Below are 16,988 nucleotides of genomic sequence, written 5' to 3'. Positions count from 1 at the left end.
AACCCTGTTCCTGAAGAGCTACCCTCCTGTAGGTTTTCACTCCAACCCTGTTCCTGGAGAGCTACCCTCCTGTAGGTTTTCACTCCAACCCTGTTCCTGGAGAGCTACCCTCCTGTAGGTTTTCACTCCAACCCTGTTCCTGGAGAGCTACCCTCCTGTAGGTTTTCACTCCAACCCTGTTCCTGGAGAGCTACCCTCCTGTAGGTTTTCACTCCAACCCTGTTCCTGGAGAGCTACCCTCCTGTAGGTTTTCACTCCAACCCTGTTCCTGGAGAGCTACCCTCCTGTAGGTTTTCACTCCAACCCTGTTCCTGAAGAGCTACCCTCCTGTAGGTTTTCACTCCAACCCTGTTCCTGGAGAGCTACCCTCCTGTAGGTTTTCACTCCAACCCTGTTCCTGAAGAGCTACCCTCCTGTAGGTTTTCACTCCGACCCTGTTCCTGAAGAGCTACCCTCCTGTAGGTTTTCACTCCAACCCTGTTCCTGAAGAGCTACCCTCCTGTAGGTTTTCACTCCAACCCTGTTCCTGAAGAGCTACCCTCCTGTAGGTTTTCACTCCAACCCTGTTCCTGAAGAGCTACCCTCCTGTAGGTTTTCACTCCAACCCTGTTCCTGAAGAGCTACCCTCCTGTAGGTTTTCACTCCAACCCTGTTCCTGAAGAGCTACCCTCCTGTAGGTTTTCACTCCAACCCTGTTCCTGAAGAGCTACCCTCCTGTAGGTTTTCACTCCAACCCTGTTCCTGAAGAGCTACCCTCCTGTAGGTTTTCACTCCAACCCTGTTCCTGGAGAGCTACCCTCCTGTAGGTTTTCACTCCAACCCTGTTCCTGAAGAGCTACCCTCCTGTAGGTTTTCACTCCAACCCTGTTCCTGAAGAGCTACCCTCCTGTAGGTTTTCACTCCAACCCTGTTCCTGGAGAGCTACCCTCCTGTAGGTTTTCACTCCAACCCTGTTCCTGAAGAGCTACCCTCCTGTAGGTTTTCACTCCAACCCTGTTCCTGGAGAGCTACCCTCCTGTAGGTTTTCACTCCAACCCTGTTCCTGGAGAGCTACCCTCCTGTAGGTTTTCACTTCAACCCTGTTCCTGAAGAGCTACCCTCCTGTAGGTTTTCACTCCAACCCTGTTCCTGAAGAGCTACCCTCCTGTAGGTTTTCACTCCAACCCTGTTCCTGGAGAGCTACCCTCCTGTAGGTTTTCACTCCAACCCTGTTCCTGAAGAGCTACCCTCCTGTAGGTTTTCACTACAACCCTGTTCCTGGAGAGCTACCCTCCTGTAGGTTTTCACTCCAACCCTGTTCCTGGAGAGCTACCCTCCTGTAGGTTTTCACTCCAACCCTGTTCCTGGAGAGCTACCCTCCTGTAGGTTTTCACTCCAACCCTGTTCCTGGAGAGCTACCCTCCTGTAGGTTTTCACTCCAACCCTGTTCCTGGAGAGCTACCCTCCTGTAGGTTTTCACTCCAACCCTGTTCCTGAAGAGCTACCCTCCTGTAGGTTTTCACTCCAACCCTGTTCCTGGAGAGCTACCCTCCTGTAGGTTTTCACTCCAACCCTGTTCCTGGAGAGCTACCCTCCTGTAGGTTTTCACTCCAACCCTGTTCCTGGAGAGCTACCCTCCTGTAGGTTTTCACTCCAACCCTGTTCCTGGAGAGCTACCCTCCTGTAGGTTTTCACTCCAACCCCAATTAGAACTAACTGATTCAATTTATGATCCAGCTAATTATTACAATCAGGTGTGCTAAATTAGAGTTGGAGAAACAGGGTTGGAGAACCCTGTCCTAAAACATGTCTGTTGACAGGGCATTGACACTGCCACCTGTAGAGCAATTTGACACAAATCTGCCAAACCAACCAGGCTGAGTTAGAACAGAAGCTAGAGGTTTGTGGTGGTGAAGTTGGAGAATGAATGATGTTGATGAAGATGAACTATAGTAGGAGACAAGCCCTCCTCTCCTCTCATCCCCCCAACAGATGAAATCATGTGATATCCATATCCTATTATTCAGCAATCTGCCAGATGAAATCATAAATTCATAATTTAACATTACTTCAATTTTCCTCTTCATTTACTTCTGTAATCCATAGCTCTGCTTGGATGAATTTGGGGGCTGGGAGAATGGGGGTTTGGGGTGGTGGGTGGGGTGTTTGGGGCAGTGGGTGTGGTAATGAGACTGTCTGAATATCAATAGAATATTTCACGCAAGCCCCTATGAGGATGCTTCATCAAGCCAAATTACGGGCAGGGCGACCTATCCTGCAGCTTCCAGTAGCCGTCATTCGGATTCAGCACCCAGCATCAAACGATTTATTTGCTTCAGTTACTTTGAGCAGACGATCAATCTAACAGTAATTATCTCTTGTCACTAACGCTGGGCTGAAGCTCTGAGAAGATAGGGAGAAGGGAGCTGGAAGGGAGGGGGTAGAGCAGGGTGGGGGAGCCTTCACAAAATCCTTGTTTCCTGTCTTTTCCACGTCAAATCTACAGAAAATGGGGGAACATGCTTTGTGAACTGCTGTGAGGGAGGGGGTCTTTGTGTCGTTGTGGGGGGGTGACGGAAGAGTCCCAGCATTCCCTTGAAAGAGCTCTAGTCTAGCACATGTTTGTAAGTGGCAGCGGACTTGTAGGAGCCATTTGACTGTATTTCCCTTTACCTTCTTAATTCTTCATAGTGATTTGGGGAGCATGTCCTTTTAGTTACATTCCTTTACATAGTAAGTGGCTGAGAGTCTCAATGTCAGGCAGAAATCACTAGCACATCACAATCAGAATTAGGATTGGTATCAGAGTTAGTGTTGGTATCAGACAGTGTGAGAGGGAGACAAAGTTAGTCAGTGTCAGTCCGGCCAGAGCATTAGAAACCATGGTAATGTCAAAGTCTTGGAAACGGTCACTTTGGAAATGTTAGTGGGCTACATTTGCTAATTGCAATATTGTGTTTAGTCAAAATTACCGTAGGGCCCCATTCTATCAGAAAATATGTCTTACACCAATCCAAGTGTACTCACTCAGCATGCCCATCCCCAGCATGAAGGCATCCATGGTGTAGGGCAGGCCCCTGGCCCTGCCTCGCGTACCTGGCGGGAACATCACCTCCTTGGGCTGAGCCTTCTTGCATTCTACCTGTGGACAGTACACAACCAGATGTACATCAATGACAAGGACTCTCACAGTACACAGGATGAACATAGACAATACATTCAGTTGAAGTCAGAAGTTTACATACACTCAGATTGGAGAGTGTATTAAAATTTGTTTTTCAACCTTACCACAAATTTCTTGTTAACAAACTATAGTTTTGGCAAGTCGGTTAGGACATCTACTTTGTGCATGACACAAGTCATTTTTCCAAAAATTGTTTACAGACAGATTATTTCACTTATAATTCACTGTGTTACAATTCCAGTGGGTCAGAAGTTTACATACACTAAGTTGACTGTGCCTTTAAACAGCTTGGAAAATTCCATAAAATTATGTCATGGATTTAGAAGCTTCTGATAGGCTAATTGATCATTTGAATCATTTTGAGGTGTACCTGTGGATGTATTTCATGGCCTACCTTCAAACTCAATGCCTCTTTGCTTGACATCATTGTAAAGCAAATTGAAAATCAAAAGAAATCAGCCAAGACAGCCAATAAAAAACAATTGTAGACCTCCACATGTCTGGTTCATCCTTGGGAGCAATTTCCAAACGCCTGAAGGTACCACGTTCATCTGTACAAACAATAGTACGCAAGTATAAACACCATGGGACCAAGCAGCCGTCATACCGCTCAGGAAGGAGCCGAAGAACACCATCCCAACCTTGAAGCATGGGGGTGGCAGCATCATATTGTGGAGGTGCTTTGCTGCAGGAGGGATTGGTGCATGTCACAAAATAGATGGCATCATGAGGACGGAAAATTATGTGGATATATTGAAGCAAAATCTCAAGACATCAGTCAGGAAGTTAAAGCTTGGTCGCAAATGGGTCTTCCAAATGGACAATGACCCCAAGTATACTTCCAAAGTTGTGGCAAAATGGCTTAAGGACAACAAAGTCAAGGTATTGGAGGGGCCATCACAAAGCCCTGACCTCAATCCTATAGAACATTTGTGGGCAGAACTGAAAGAGCATGTGCAAGCAAGGAGGCCTACAAACCTGACTCAGTTACACCAGCTCTGTCAGTAGGAATGGGCCAAAATTCACCCAACTTATTGTGGGAAGCTTGTGGAAGGCTACCCGAAACGTTTGACCCAAATTAAACAATTTAAAGGCAATGCAACCAAATACTAATTGAGTGTATGTAAACTTCTGACCCACTGGGAATGTGATGAAAGAAATAAAAGCTGAAATAAATAATTATCTCTAAGATTATTCTGACATTTCACATTCTTAAAATAAAGTGGTGATCCTAACTGACCTAAGACAGGGAATTTTTACTAGGATTAAATGTCAGGAATTGTGAAAAACTGAGTTTAAATGTATTTGGCTAAGGTGTATGTAAACTTTCGAATTTAACTGCAGATCGACATTGAATACATTCAAGGAATATGGCATGTGTCAGAGATTTCAGGACAGACAACAAGACACATAAGTCATACGCGAAAAATCGTCTTCCTGTACTTGAGATGAACATACAGCAAGCACTGTACAATACATAGGCACTGAAAATCATGAAAGGAATATGGTGTTGACCCCATCTCACACAGGGCTTTCAGAGTAGGGCCATCTTGTGGAGCACATAGAAGGCCATCTAACCTCACATCTTTAATTTGGGGCGAAATGAAGAACAGTGGTGGGGTCCTAGCATTTCCTCCCCCCTCCCCACAGCTGAAATGATTTTGTTGTTTTATATCTGTTTGTTTGTTTGCTGAAGTGAGCAGGGCTGCTCCGTCTCCAGGTAAAGTTTGTCAAATGTTCTCATCTCTCTCCATCTCCTGTCTCCATGCTTTGTCTATCTCTGTCTCCCTATCCCCGTCTCCCGTTTTCTCTCTCTCTCATCTGGTTCTCATCACACAACCGCTTCCACCCCAGGGCACGATTACACCCCCAACACACACACCTCAACCGCCTGTGTTTCCATTCATATTTGCACCCCATCTCCACACACACACCGCTGTGCTGACTGACATTCCATCCTCCTAACATAACGCTTATTACTTTTATGCCAGGGTTATCAAAAGCATCCCAGAACACACCAAGGCCATTGTGTTATTAAGGTCAATTGATTTGTTTCAATGGCTATGCCAGTGTCGTCATTAGCCTTCAATCAATACATTGTAAACACACCAAAACAAGTCAGAGCAGACAGAAGCCATGCTAGAGGCCATGTTAACCTTCATCCTCTTTAATTAAACACATTGTTCCTAAAACAAAGGGGATGTGACTGTCTATAATTATATCAGGCGGGTGAAGAGGTGCGGGTGTAGTGGGTGAAGGGAGCGGTGGTGGGTCTCTGCCCGCTGCTGGCTAATGGCTGTGGAGAGCCAGTCGTGATCAGGGTGGGTGTCATCAGCACCAGTGGAGCGGTGGGGCCAGGGCCCGTTAGTTAAGAGGCCTGACGAGCGCTTCCCTGTTATTACTTAACTAATTACATGGATGGCTCAGGTTTTAACGAGTGCTGATGAGGTCCTTCAGATTTTAATGAAAATATGAAGGGGGGTTAATGGTGTGGGGGAGTAAGGGGGTGGAGATAGGAGGTCATGGTCGGTCACGAGTCATGACGGCAGTCAAATTCTGATATGCTGATGGGCATTAGTAGCCTACCAAACCTGCTAACCGCCTGGTACTCAGTACTCTATTGTCCCTCTAATCATGCTGACATCATTGCAAATGTAATCGCAAATCTAATCAAACACTTCATGAGAGCCCATGAGATCATGTTACGTACCATTTCTATAGGCCATGCAATTGAGTGAGAATGGCCTCTATTAAAAAGAGGAGGATCCCATTAGCTATAGGCTAGGCCTACTATATTTATTTCTCAACTTTCCTAATATTGAGCACATTGCTTCTCTTTACAACAGGAGTATAGCCAACCTGGCTGGCATGAAAATAAACCACGGGGAAAAGTGTCATCCATTCACTATTTCAGTGCATAGACAACGTATGTTTCCCACTGCCTCTGTTTCGAGACAGATGCATGATAATGGTCCATTCTAAATCAAAACAAATTTCACGCATATATTATTTAATATATGTAAAGACAAGATTAAATCAAGAATAGTCTGATGGGTGACAACAAGAGTTGCACATTTTGGGGAATATGGAAACTTTCCGTGGGAATTAACAGGAATATATGGGTATTAACTGAAATATACGCAAATTAATATTAATACCATTTAAATGTAGATGTTTTTGCATTGGATATATTTACCATATCACATGGAGACAGAAACAGAAAACTTTTACCTTATCATAAGTAGACATAATTGCAAATGATGAAATCCTTCCAATAGAAATGCAAAAAAACAATTTAGTAGCGAATTGAACTTTAATTAAATGAGTTGACTCTTCACATGAGATGATTTTACTGAACAACAAACGAAAGGGAATATTGAATGATCCATCGCATCTCCCAAAAAACGATTTGAACATACAGTTGAGCAAAAAAGTATTTAGTCAGCCAACAATTATGCAAGTTCTCCCACTTGAAAAGATGAGAGAGGCCTGTAATTTTCATCATAGGTACACTTCAACTATGACAGACAAAATGAGAAAAAAAATTCAGAAAATCACATTGTAGGATTTTTAATGAATTTATTTGCAAATTATGGTGGAAAATAAGTATTTGGTCACCTAAAAACAAGCAAGATTTCTGGCTCTCACAGACCTGTAACATCTTCTTTAAGAGGCTCCTTTGTCCTCCACTCGTTACCTGTATTAATGGCACCTGTTTGAACTTGTTATCAGTATAAAAGACACCTGTCCACAACCTCAAACAGTCACACTCCAAACTCCACTATGGCCAAGACCAAAGAGCTGTCAAAGGACACCAGAAACAAAATTGTAGACCTGCACCAGGCTGTGAAGACTGCATCTGCAATAGGTAAGCAGCTTGGTTTGAAGAAATCAGCTGTGGGAGCAATTATTAGGAAATGGAAGACATACAAGACCACTGATAATCTCCCTCGATCTGGGACTCCACGCAAGATCTCACACCGTGGGGTCAAAATTATCACAAGAACGGTAAGCAAAAATCCCAGAACCACACGGGGGGACCTAGTGAATGACCTGCAGAGAGCTGGGACCAAAGTAACAAAGCCTACCATCAGTAACACACTACGCCGCCAGGGACTCAAATCCTGCAGTGCCAGACGTGCCCTGCTTAAGCCAGTAAATGTCCAGGCCCGTCTGAAGTTTGCTAGAGAGTATTTGGATGATCCAGAAGAAGATTGGGAGAATGTCATATGGTCAGATGAAACCAAAATATAACTTTTTGGTAAAAACTCAACTCGTCGTGTTTGGAGGACAAAGAATGCTGAGTTGCATCCAAAGAACACCATACCTACTGTGAAGCATGGGGGTGGAAACATCATGCTTTGGGGCTGTTTTTCTGCAAAGGGACCAGGACGACTGATCCGTGTAAAGGAAAGAATGAATGGGGCCATGTATCGTGAGATTTTGAGTAAAAACCTCCTTCCATCAGCAAGGGCATTGAAGATGAAACGTGGCTGGGTCTTTCAGCATGACAATGATCCCAAACACACCACCCGGGCAACGAAGGAGTGGCTTCGTAAGAAGCATTTCAAGGTACTGGAGTGGCCTAGCCAGTCTCCAGATCTCAACCCCATAGAAAATCTTTGGAGGGAGTTGAAAGTCCGTGTTGCCCAGCAACAGCCCCAAAACATCACTGCTCTAGAGGAGATCTGCATGGAGGAATGGGCCAAAATACCAGCAACAGTGTGTGAAAACCTTGTGAAGACAGAAAACGTTTGACCTCTGTCATTGCCAACAAAGGGTATATAACAAAGTATTGAGATAAACTTTTGTTATTGACCAAATACTTATTTTCCACCATAATTTGCAAATAAATTAATTAAAATTCCTACAATGTGATTTTCTGGATTTTTTTTTCTCATTTTGTCTGTCATAGTTGAAGTGTACCTATGATGAAAATTACAGGCCTCTCTCATCTTTTTAAGTGGGAGAACTGGCACAATTGATGGCTGACTAAATACTTTTTTGCCCCACTGTATATCCCAACATTTGTATCACAACTAAAGTTACATTAATAACTCTACATGAAGCATATAGGAGTACCTGTTTCTTTGTTTACTGCTAAACACAGGGCAGCTGCATGTGCTCACTCCCTTATCATTTGGACAAAATATCCTTTCTGTTTTATTCAGCTTTGTTCAATTGTATTCTTCATACAATAAAACAATATAAAATAATGCCACGGAATTCTAAGCAAATCTTGTCTGCTAAATGAACTAGTGTAGCCCACAGCCATATGACATATCCAGATCAGGACCTAATATAAGGACAACTCAGAGTATTCTATTCTGTTCTTCTGAAATAGACTACATTCTCTTCATATCATGTTTCTTTAGACCTGTCTAAAATAATAATGGATTTTTTCAATTTGTTTAAATGTAGATGTTCCAAAGGTCTGCATCAGTGGCTTGTAGGCTATGCATGGAAGCCAGGAGATGCTAAATGTGTTTATGTTCATTAACGGTCAATTACAATGAGACCGGCAGTTATTTGCTTGACAATCACCGGCCGCCAGCCCCCAGATGGAGTGCTGGCTGACGCTCTTATCATGGCAGTGGAGTGGAGAGGAATAATGTTTGACAGTGTGTGTGATTCTCTGGTGTTTGAGTCTCTGTGGTTTACTAAGTTTACCTCTCCCATTTGTCTGCAAACTTTAGACAAATGTCCAGTAGTCATCATGAAATAAAAGAATCAATCGCAGAGATGACACACAGAAGCAGGTTGAATGATTTGTCCAAACTAGATCCCTTTCCAGACGTTTTCAGCACAATAAAGAACATTCTTCTTGTGCTGTTAGAGCCAACTCTTGAATTCCTCCAATCAAAATCCATCCATCCCAAAAATGTTTTAAGAGTACAAAATATATAACTCCATTGGTAATTAATTCCAACGTCATTTATACAAACATCCATTTACCTAATCTATTCATAATGACTAGTGGGAGTGTGACATTATTGTGAGTAGAGCATCTCTGTACACACACACCTCTGTCAGAGTGGTTTGATTGACAGGTCCCCCCAAATCAAATCAAATCAAATCAAATTTTATTTGTCACATACACATGGTTAGCAGATGTTAATGCGAGTGTAGCGAAATGCTTGTGCTTCTAGTTCCGACAATGCAGTAATAACAAGTAATCTAACTAACAATTCCAAACTACTGTCTTGTACACAGTGTAAGGGGATAAAGAATATGTACATAAGGATATATGAATGAGTGATGGTACAGAGCAGCATAGGCAAGATACAGTAGATGGTATCGGGTACAGTATGTACAAATGAGATGAGTATGTAAACAAAGTGGCATAGTATAGTATAAAGTGGCTAGTGATACATGTATTACATAAGGATACCGTCGATGATATAGAGTACAAAGTGGCATAGTATAGTATAAAGTGGCTAGTGATACATGTATTACATAAGGATACCGTCGATGATATAGAGTACAGTATATACGTATGCGTATGAGATGAATAATGTAGGGTAAGTAACATTTATATAAGGTAGCATTGTTTAAAGTGGCTAGTGATATATTTACATCATTTCCCATCAATTCCCATTATTAAAGTGGCTGGAGTTGAGTCAGTGTCAGTGTGTTGGCAGCAGCCACTCAGTGTTAGTGGTGGCTGTTTAACAGTCTGATGGCCTTGAGATAGAAGCTGTTTTTCAGTCTCTCGGTCCCAGCTTTGATGCACCTGTACTGACCTCGCCTTCTGGATGATAGCGGGGTGAACAGGCAGTGGCTCGGGTGGTTGATGTCCTTGATGATCTTTATGGCCTTCCTGTGACATCGGGTGGTGTAGGTGTCCTGGAGGGCAGGTAGTTTGCCCCCGGTGATGCGTTGTGCAGACCTCACTACCCTCTGGAGAGCCTTACGGTTGAGGGCGGTGCAGTTGCCATACCAGGCGGTGATACAGCCCGCCAGGATGCTCTCGATTGTGCATCTGTAGAAGTTTGTGAGTGCTTTTGGTGACAAGCCGAATTTCTTCAGCCTCCTGAGGTTGAAGAGGCGCTGCTGCGCCTTCTTCACGATGCTGTCTGTGTGAGTGGACCAATTCAGTTTGTCTGTGATGTGTATGCCGAGGAACTTAAAACTTGCTACCCTCTCCACTACTGTTCCATCGATGTGGATAGGGGGGTGTTCCCTCTGCTGTTTCCTGAAGTCCACAATCATCTCCTTAGTTTTGTTGACGTTGAGTGTGAGGTTGTTTTCCTGACACCACACTCCGAGGGCCCTCACCTCCTCCCTGTAGGCCGTCTCATCGTTGTTGGTAATCAAGCCTACCACTGTTGTGTCGTCCGCAAACTTGATGATTGAGTTGGAGGCGTGCGTGGCCACGCAGTCGTGGGTGAACAGGGAGTACAGGAGAGGGCTCAGAACGCAACCTTGTGGGGCCCCAGTGTTGAGGATCAGCGGGGAGGAGATGTTGTTGCCTACCCTCACCACCTGGGGGCGGCCCGTCAGGAAGTCCAGTACCCAGTTGCACAGGGCGGGGTCGAGACCCAGGGTCTCGAGCTTGATGACGAGCTTGGAGGGTACTATGGTGTTGAATGCCGAGCTGTAGTCGATGAACAGCATTCTCACATAGGTATTCCTCTTGTCCAGATGGGTTAGGGCAGTGTGCAGTGTGGTTGAGATTGCATCGTCTGTGGACCTATTTGGGCGGTAAGCAAATTGGAGTGGGTCTAGGGTGTCAGGTAGGGTGGAGGTGATATGGTCCTTGACTAGTCTCTCAAAGCACTTCATGATGACGGATGTGAGTGCTACGGGGCGGTAGTCATTTAGCTCAGTTACCTTAGCTTTCTTGGGAACAGGAACAATGGTGGCCCTCTTGAAGCATGTGGGAACAGCAGACTGGTATAGGGATTGATTGAATATGTCCGTAAACACACCGGCCAGCTGGTCTGCGCATGCTCTGAGGGCGCGGCTGGGGATGCCATCTGGGCCTGCAGCCTTGCGAGGGTTAACACGTTTAAATGTCTTACTCACCTCGGCTGCAGTGAAGGAGAGACCGCATGTTTTCGTTGCAGGCCGTGTCAGTGGCACTGTATTGTCCTCAAAGCGGGCAAAAAAGTTATTTAGTCTGCCTGGGAGCAAGACATCCTGGTCCGTGACTGGGCTGGGTTTCTTCCTGTAGTCCGTGATTGACTGTAGACCCTGCCACATGCCTCTTGTGTCTGAGCCGTTGAATTGAGATTCTACTTTGTCTCTGTACTGGCGCTTAGCTTGTTTGATAGCCTTGCGGAGGGAATAGCTGCACTGTTTGTATTCGGTCATGTTACCAGACACCTTGCCCTGATTAAAAGCAGTGGTTCGCGCTTTCAGTTTCACACGAATGCTGCCATCAATCCACGGTTTCTGGTTAGGGAATGTTTTAATCGTTGCTATGGGAACGACATCTTCAACGCACGTTCTAATGAACTCGCACACCGAATCAGCGTATTCGTCAATGTTGTTATCTGACGCAATACGAAACATCTCCCAGTCCACGTGATGGAAGCAGTCTTGGAGTGTGGAGTCAGCTTGGTCGGACCAGCGTTGGACAGACCTCAGCGTGGGAGCCTCTTGTTTTAGTTTCTGTCTGTAGGCAGGGATCAACAAAATGGAGTCGTGGTCAGCTTTTCCGAAAGGGGGGCGGGGCAGGGCCTTATATGCGTCGCGGAAGTTAGAGTAACAATGGTCCCCATGACCAGAGAGCAGGGAGCTGTGAAGGGCAGGGAGCTGTGAAGGGCAGGGAGCTGTGGGGGGACCTGCCACCTGCCAGTCTCCTTCTGGGGGGTAATTAGAGAACACCCCACTCCTCCTCCACTCCTCTTCCTCCACATGAGTTTTTACGCATGAAAGTTTTTAATGTTAACAAGCTCTTTTAACACCAACAACCTCCCTGTTGTGACAACGTGAAAGTGCAGCCTCAGGATGGTGTGATAGACTACAGTTAAGAAAACAAGAACAATTACTCCAGGAAGAAACAATTACTGAATAGCAATCATGTTTTACTGTTGGTAAGTGCCACTTGCCCACATAGATGCCCAAAATATGTAGACAATATTCCAGCTCATAATAGTCAGGATCACAGACTCCTTCATATCTACTATGTAAAAGCATAACTTTGTAAAAGTGACAGCGGTGGAAAGTGGTCGTCAGCACTTTCTTTCTTTTAGAATGATCCAGACCAGAAAGAACACTGTCACTTTCCCTGACTGCCATAAGATGTGGAACCAACCTTCTTTAGAGACACATTTTGTTCCCTCGAGCACACTTAAGAGCAGACAGACAGACAGACAGACAGACAGACAGACAGACAGACAGACAGACAGACAGACAGACAGAGAGAGAGACAGACAGACAGACAGACAGACAGACAGACAGACAGACAGACAGAAAAAGAGAAGAGAGAGAAGTTGCCTCATTCACAAAACTGATTCATTCTCACGTCTCTTCTTCCCGTCTTCCTCCTCAGAACTGCAGTGCTGCAGAGTGCAGTGCCAGGCTGGCAGAGTGACTCATCCCTCAATACAACAGTGCAGTCCCTCCAGGCAGGAGAACGAAAGGCATTTTCCCCTAAACCCAAAACCAGCACATCAATATAACAGAGGCAAACATGACAATAGAAAAGGAGGGCTCTAGTCTATTGAGAAGAGGTCATCAGAGTGGTCACATCAGATGGCCTGTTTTGACTATTATTATCTGAGCACGGCAATAAAAGGAAATGTACAGGTAACCACTCATTTTGTGTTTTACCGCAGAGATCTCAGCCCTTTCTCTGTCTCTTTATCCCAATACCTAACAGCACAGCCCTGCCATTAAGACCACTCACACCTGCCCCCAACCATCTCCCCACCATGGGAAAAGGTCACTAACAAACTGTTCCATCATATTTGTGGAGGGAGGGAGAGAGAGTTGAGGAAGAAAGAGAAATCAGCTTGGTTGCTCGACGGCAGAACCCTGAACTTAACACAGATAATTCATTTCAAGTTGAATTAGATTACATGGGAGACATGAGGTGCCCCTGTACATTATTGATACAACTTACAGCTATTTTGCCCGACACACAAATCTATATCTGCAGAGAAAAAAACACAGAAATGCTGTCAGAGGCTATTTATGCTTCCAAAACAGAACATTGATTTTCACTGTGGCGTTTGCGAGAGGACGGCGCTCTAAAGCAAATAAAAAATATTGTATGTGTGCGTACCTGCATTGCATGTGTGTGTGTTGTTGGGCTCTTCATCAGGCAGTGTCCTGGCTATAGATTACAGTGGTGTCTCTCAGGGTGAAGCAAGTGGAGGCAGCCCCAGCCTCATCTCTCCCCTCCACTGCTTTTTCCCCTTCATGCTATGTTATAAACCCTGTTAGCTTTACCATGCCATTTCTATTGGTGTTTTGCCATTTTGGCAAGGGCAATTATGGACAGGAAATTCTACTCTTTATCTCCCCCCCGATACTTTAATTCCCCCTTTCTACGAAGTGGATTTCCTCCTCTTCTCCGTTTTGACATGTCTGGTCTGAAAGAGCACCTTGGAAATGGCATGCTCCAATACAATTGGCCAAATTACTGTAATCTTTTCAAATATCACAATTCACCTCCGTTAGCTTAACCTACTCTTAAATACTGAAGTGCTACCGTGTGTAAACACACAGACAGATACAGTGGGCAAGCAGGCAGTCAGGCAGAGAGAGAAACAATGAGAGAGAGAGAGAGAGAGAGAGAGAGAGAGAGAGAGAGAGAGAGAGAGAGAGAGAAAGAGAGAGAGAGAGAGAGAGAGAGAGAGAGAGAGAGAGAGAGAGAGAAAGAAAGAAAAAAGAAGGAGAGAGAGAAAGGTGAGAGAGAGAGAAAAAAAGGAGAGAGAGAAAGAGAGAGAGAAAGGAGAGAGAGAAAAAAAAGAAGGAGAGAGAGAAAAGTGAGAGAGAGAGAGAGAGAGAAAAAAGAAGGAGAGAGAGAGAGTAGGAGAGAAAAAGGAGAGGGAGAGAGAAAAAAAGAAGGAGAGAGAGAAAGGTGAGAGAGAGGGAGAGAGAGAGGGAGAGAGAGAGAGAGAGAGAGAAAAAAAGAAGGAGAGAGAGAAAGGTGAGAGAGAGAGAGAGAAAAAAAAGAAGGAGAGAGAGAGAGAAAGGAGAGAGAGAAAAAAAAGAAGGAGAGAGAGAAAGAGAGAGGAAGGAGAGAGAGAAAAAAAGAAGGAGAGAGAGAGAGAGAGTAGGAGAGAAAAAGGAGAGGGAGAGAGAAAAAAAGAAGGAGAGAGAAAGAGAAAGGAGAGAGAGAAAGGAGAGAGAGAGAGAGCGAGAGAGAGAAAGAGAAAGGTGAGAGAGAGAGAGAGAGAGAGAGAGAGAGAGAGAGAGAGAAAAGAAGGAGAGAGCGAAAGAGAAAGGAGAGAGAGAGAAAGAGAGAGAGAGAGAGAGAGAGAGAGAGAGAGAGAGAGAGAGAGAGAGAGAGAAAAAAGGAAGAGAGAAAGACAGATACAGAGAGAGAAAGTCTTAGCTGTACACTAACTCCTCATGGACAGAAAAAGCTGAGTAAATACACAGAGAGAGAGATAGGAAGAATCAACGTAACATGATGTCACATAATGGGATTAAATGCGTTGAGGGATATATCAACGTCACTACAGACACCCTGATTCCAGGCTGTATCACAACCGGCCGTAATTGGGAGTCCCATAGGGCGGCGCACAATTAGCCCAGCGTCGCCCGGGCTTGGCCGGTATAGGCAGTCATTGTAAATTAGAATTTGTTCTTAACTAACTTACCTAGTTCAATAAAGGTTAAATAAAAAAATGACAAAATATTAGAATCATGTCATGTTTCCTCTGCCTTGGCCCTCTCTCCTCTGACAAACACACACTTCCCTCCCTCCCTTGCGTGTTTCTGCCATGTCCTCAGTGTCATCAGAAGAAGGGAAGCCAGAAGGAGGGAAGAGAAGAGAGGGAGAAGGAGGAGAAAATAAGAGTGATTTTCTGCACGCCCCGAGCTGCCACTTTCTCCCTCACAGCGGTAGATTATCTCCCAATGATATTGCAGAGCCCAGGCATGGCGGAGCCAGCCTCTAAAATGGCCCGCCAACATGCTAGGCACTTATCATACATGCTAATGGTTAGCGCCGTGGCAGGATAACGCAGGGGGCTGGAGGGAAGAGAGGGGCGGCGTGGGAATGAGCCAGGGTACGTCTGTACTGGCAGGGAGGCTACATAGGGGCAGCATGGGGGGCATGGGTGATTATGGAGAGGGGTAGGCAGTATTGCCTGGGCACATGCAGCAGGTCTACAGGTTTAGGGGTGTTATCTATTGATGCAGACAACACAGAGACACCAGCAGAGAGGATAGTGAGCTTATTTTATACTCAAGGCTGAGTTTGGCCAATCAGTGAAACCAAAGCAGTTAAATGTTGACATCTATGCGGGCGGTGTAGGAATGGGCATAACTGTACAGACATACAGCCCTCCTCTCTAATCGCACATTCAGTTCTGATCCGTTAGGAGAAAGGATACAGTATAATTACCTAATTTAAAATAAAATTGTATTTGTCACATGCGCTGAATACAACAGGTTTGACCTTACAGTGAAATGCTTACTTACAAGCCCTTAACCAACAATGCAGTTTTAAGAAAAATAAGTGTTAAGTAAAAACAAATAGGCCAGGATCAATCCAGTCCTCTACAGTGTGTTCAACAGCCAACAGCTGCATGGCCCAATCTGCCCTGACCAGGCCTTTAACCACTATTCTGAGTGGCGGAGCGGCTTTATTGAGCGCTCAACACACCAGTCAAACACCTATATTCTACCATCACAGCACAGTAAAGGTCAGTGAGTACTACCGGACAAAGCATCTGTTAAAAACTGCCATGTTTGGAAAATAGAGAAGGGGAAGGCAAGACAAAGGGTGGGAATGAGGCCTGGTTTTGTATGGAGCGATTTGGGGAGAGTGTGAGAGAGGTGTGAGAGGGGTATGAGACTGTTTAGGCTGACACACAGTCAGGCATTCAGGCAAACCTGGTCCCCAGTTTTTGGGCCAGAACTCCAGTCTGTCTGTACTGAAGAGGAATAGAAAAAGCCTCTCAGAGTTCTCCTCCACCTATTTGTCCTTCATTTCTGGCTCTCTCTTCCTTTCTCAGCCTCTCCACATGTCAGAGATCTCAGAGAGATAAAGTGAAGCGGGTTGTGGAGAAAGTCTCTCTCTCAGAGTCACTGTGAAAGGAGAAGAGAGACTACTGAATGTTTCATGGCTTTCTATGTCTACCCAGAGTGGGTATCAAACAGGTTCGGGCCAGGGAGCCTGGCACTCTGACAGTACGGCCTCACCCATATAGTGGCACTGAGCCACTGATGCCTGGTCACATCATCTCTTTATGCAGGAGAGGAGAGGAGACGTTCCCTGGGTCAGCCCTGCTAGTTCCACACAGGAAGTAGAGACAGAGACTGAGATGGCCCTCTGCCCTCTTAAAAGCTGAGGGTTAAGGGTGCACAGATGGTGTGTTTGTGAAATGCCTGCTATAAAGCATCTCTCACACGAGGGCATGGTGGACACTTCCATGAGTGCATTACTACTGTCATTTACAACGTAATCACTATAATGTTATAGCGGAATATTAGCAAGTCAAATACACACGCACGTACACACACACGTGCAAGCATACACACACACATTCACACACAAATGTGCAGGCTGCTAGCATACGATGCCTCTGAGGTGGCTTTGATCCTTTTGGCAAAGAGAAACTCAAAACAGGATCGGAAATTAAGAGAGGGAAGAAAGAGAAGATGCGGGACTCCATCCAACACCCGTTTTTCACACACA

General features: G+C 45.1%; 1 protein-coding gene across 4 annotated transcripts in view; it reads right to left on the bottom strand.

Moving 5' to 3' along the window:
• LOC139385521 (RNA-binding protein Musashi homolog 2-like) overlaps nucleotides 1-16,988 on the bottom strand; it is a 494,242-nt gene that overhangs the window by 109,771 nt on the left and 367,483 nt on the right. For all 4 annotated transcript variants that reach the window (XM_071130644.1, XM_071130645.1, XM_071130646.1 and 1 more), the window contains exon 9: nucleotides 3,007-3,121. In XM_071130644.1, the coding sequence (XP_070986745.1) occupies nucleotides 3,007-3,121 (115 nt within the window). The remainder of the gene's footprint in view (nucleotides 1-3,006; nucleotides 3,122-16,988) is intronic.

Source organism: Oncorhynchus clarkii, chromosome 27 (assembly GCF_045791955.1).
Source record: "Oncorhynchus clarkii lewisi isolate Uvic-CL-2024 chromosome 27, UVic_Ocla_1.0, whole genome shotgun sequence".
In the NCBI taxonomy this organism is placed as follows: Eukaryota; Metazoa; Chordata; class Actinopteri; order Salmoniformes; family Salmonidae; genus Oncorhynchus; species Oncorhynchus clarkii.
This window is presented reverse-complemented; position numbering and strand designations above follow the sequence as displayed.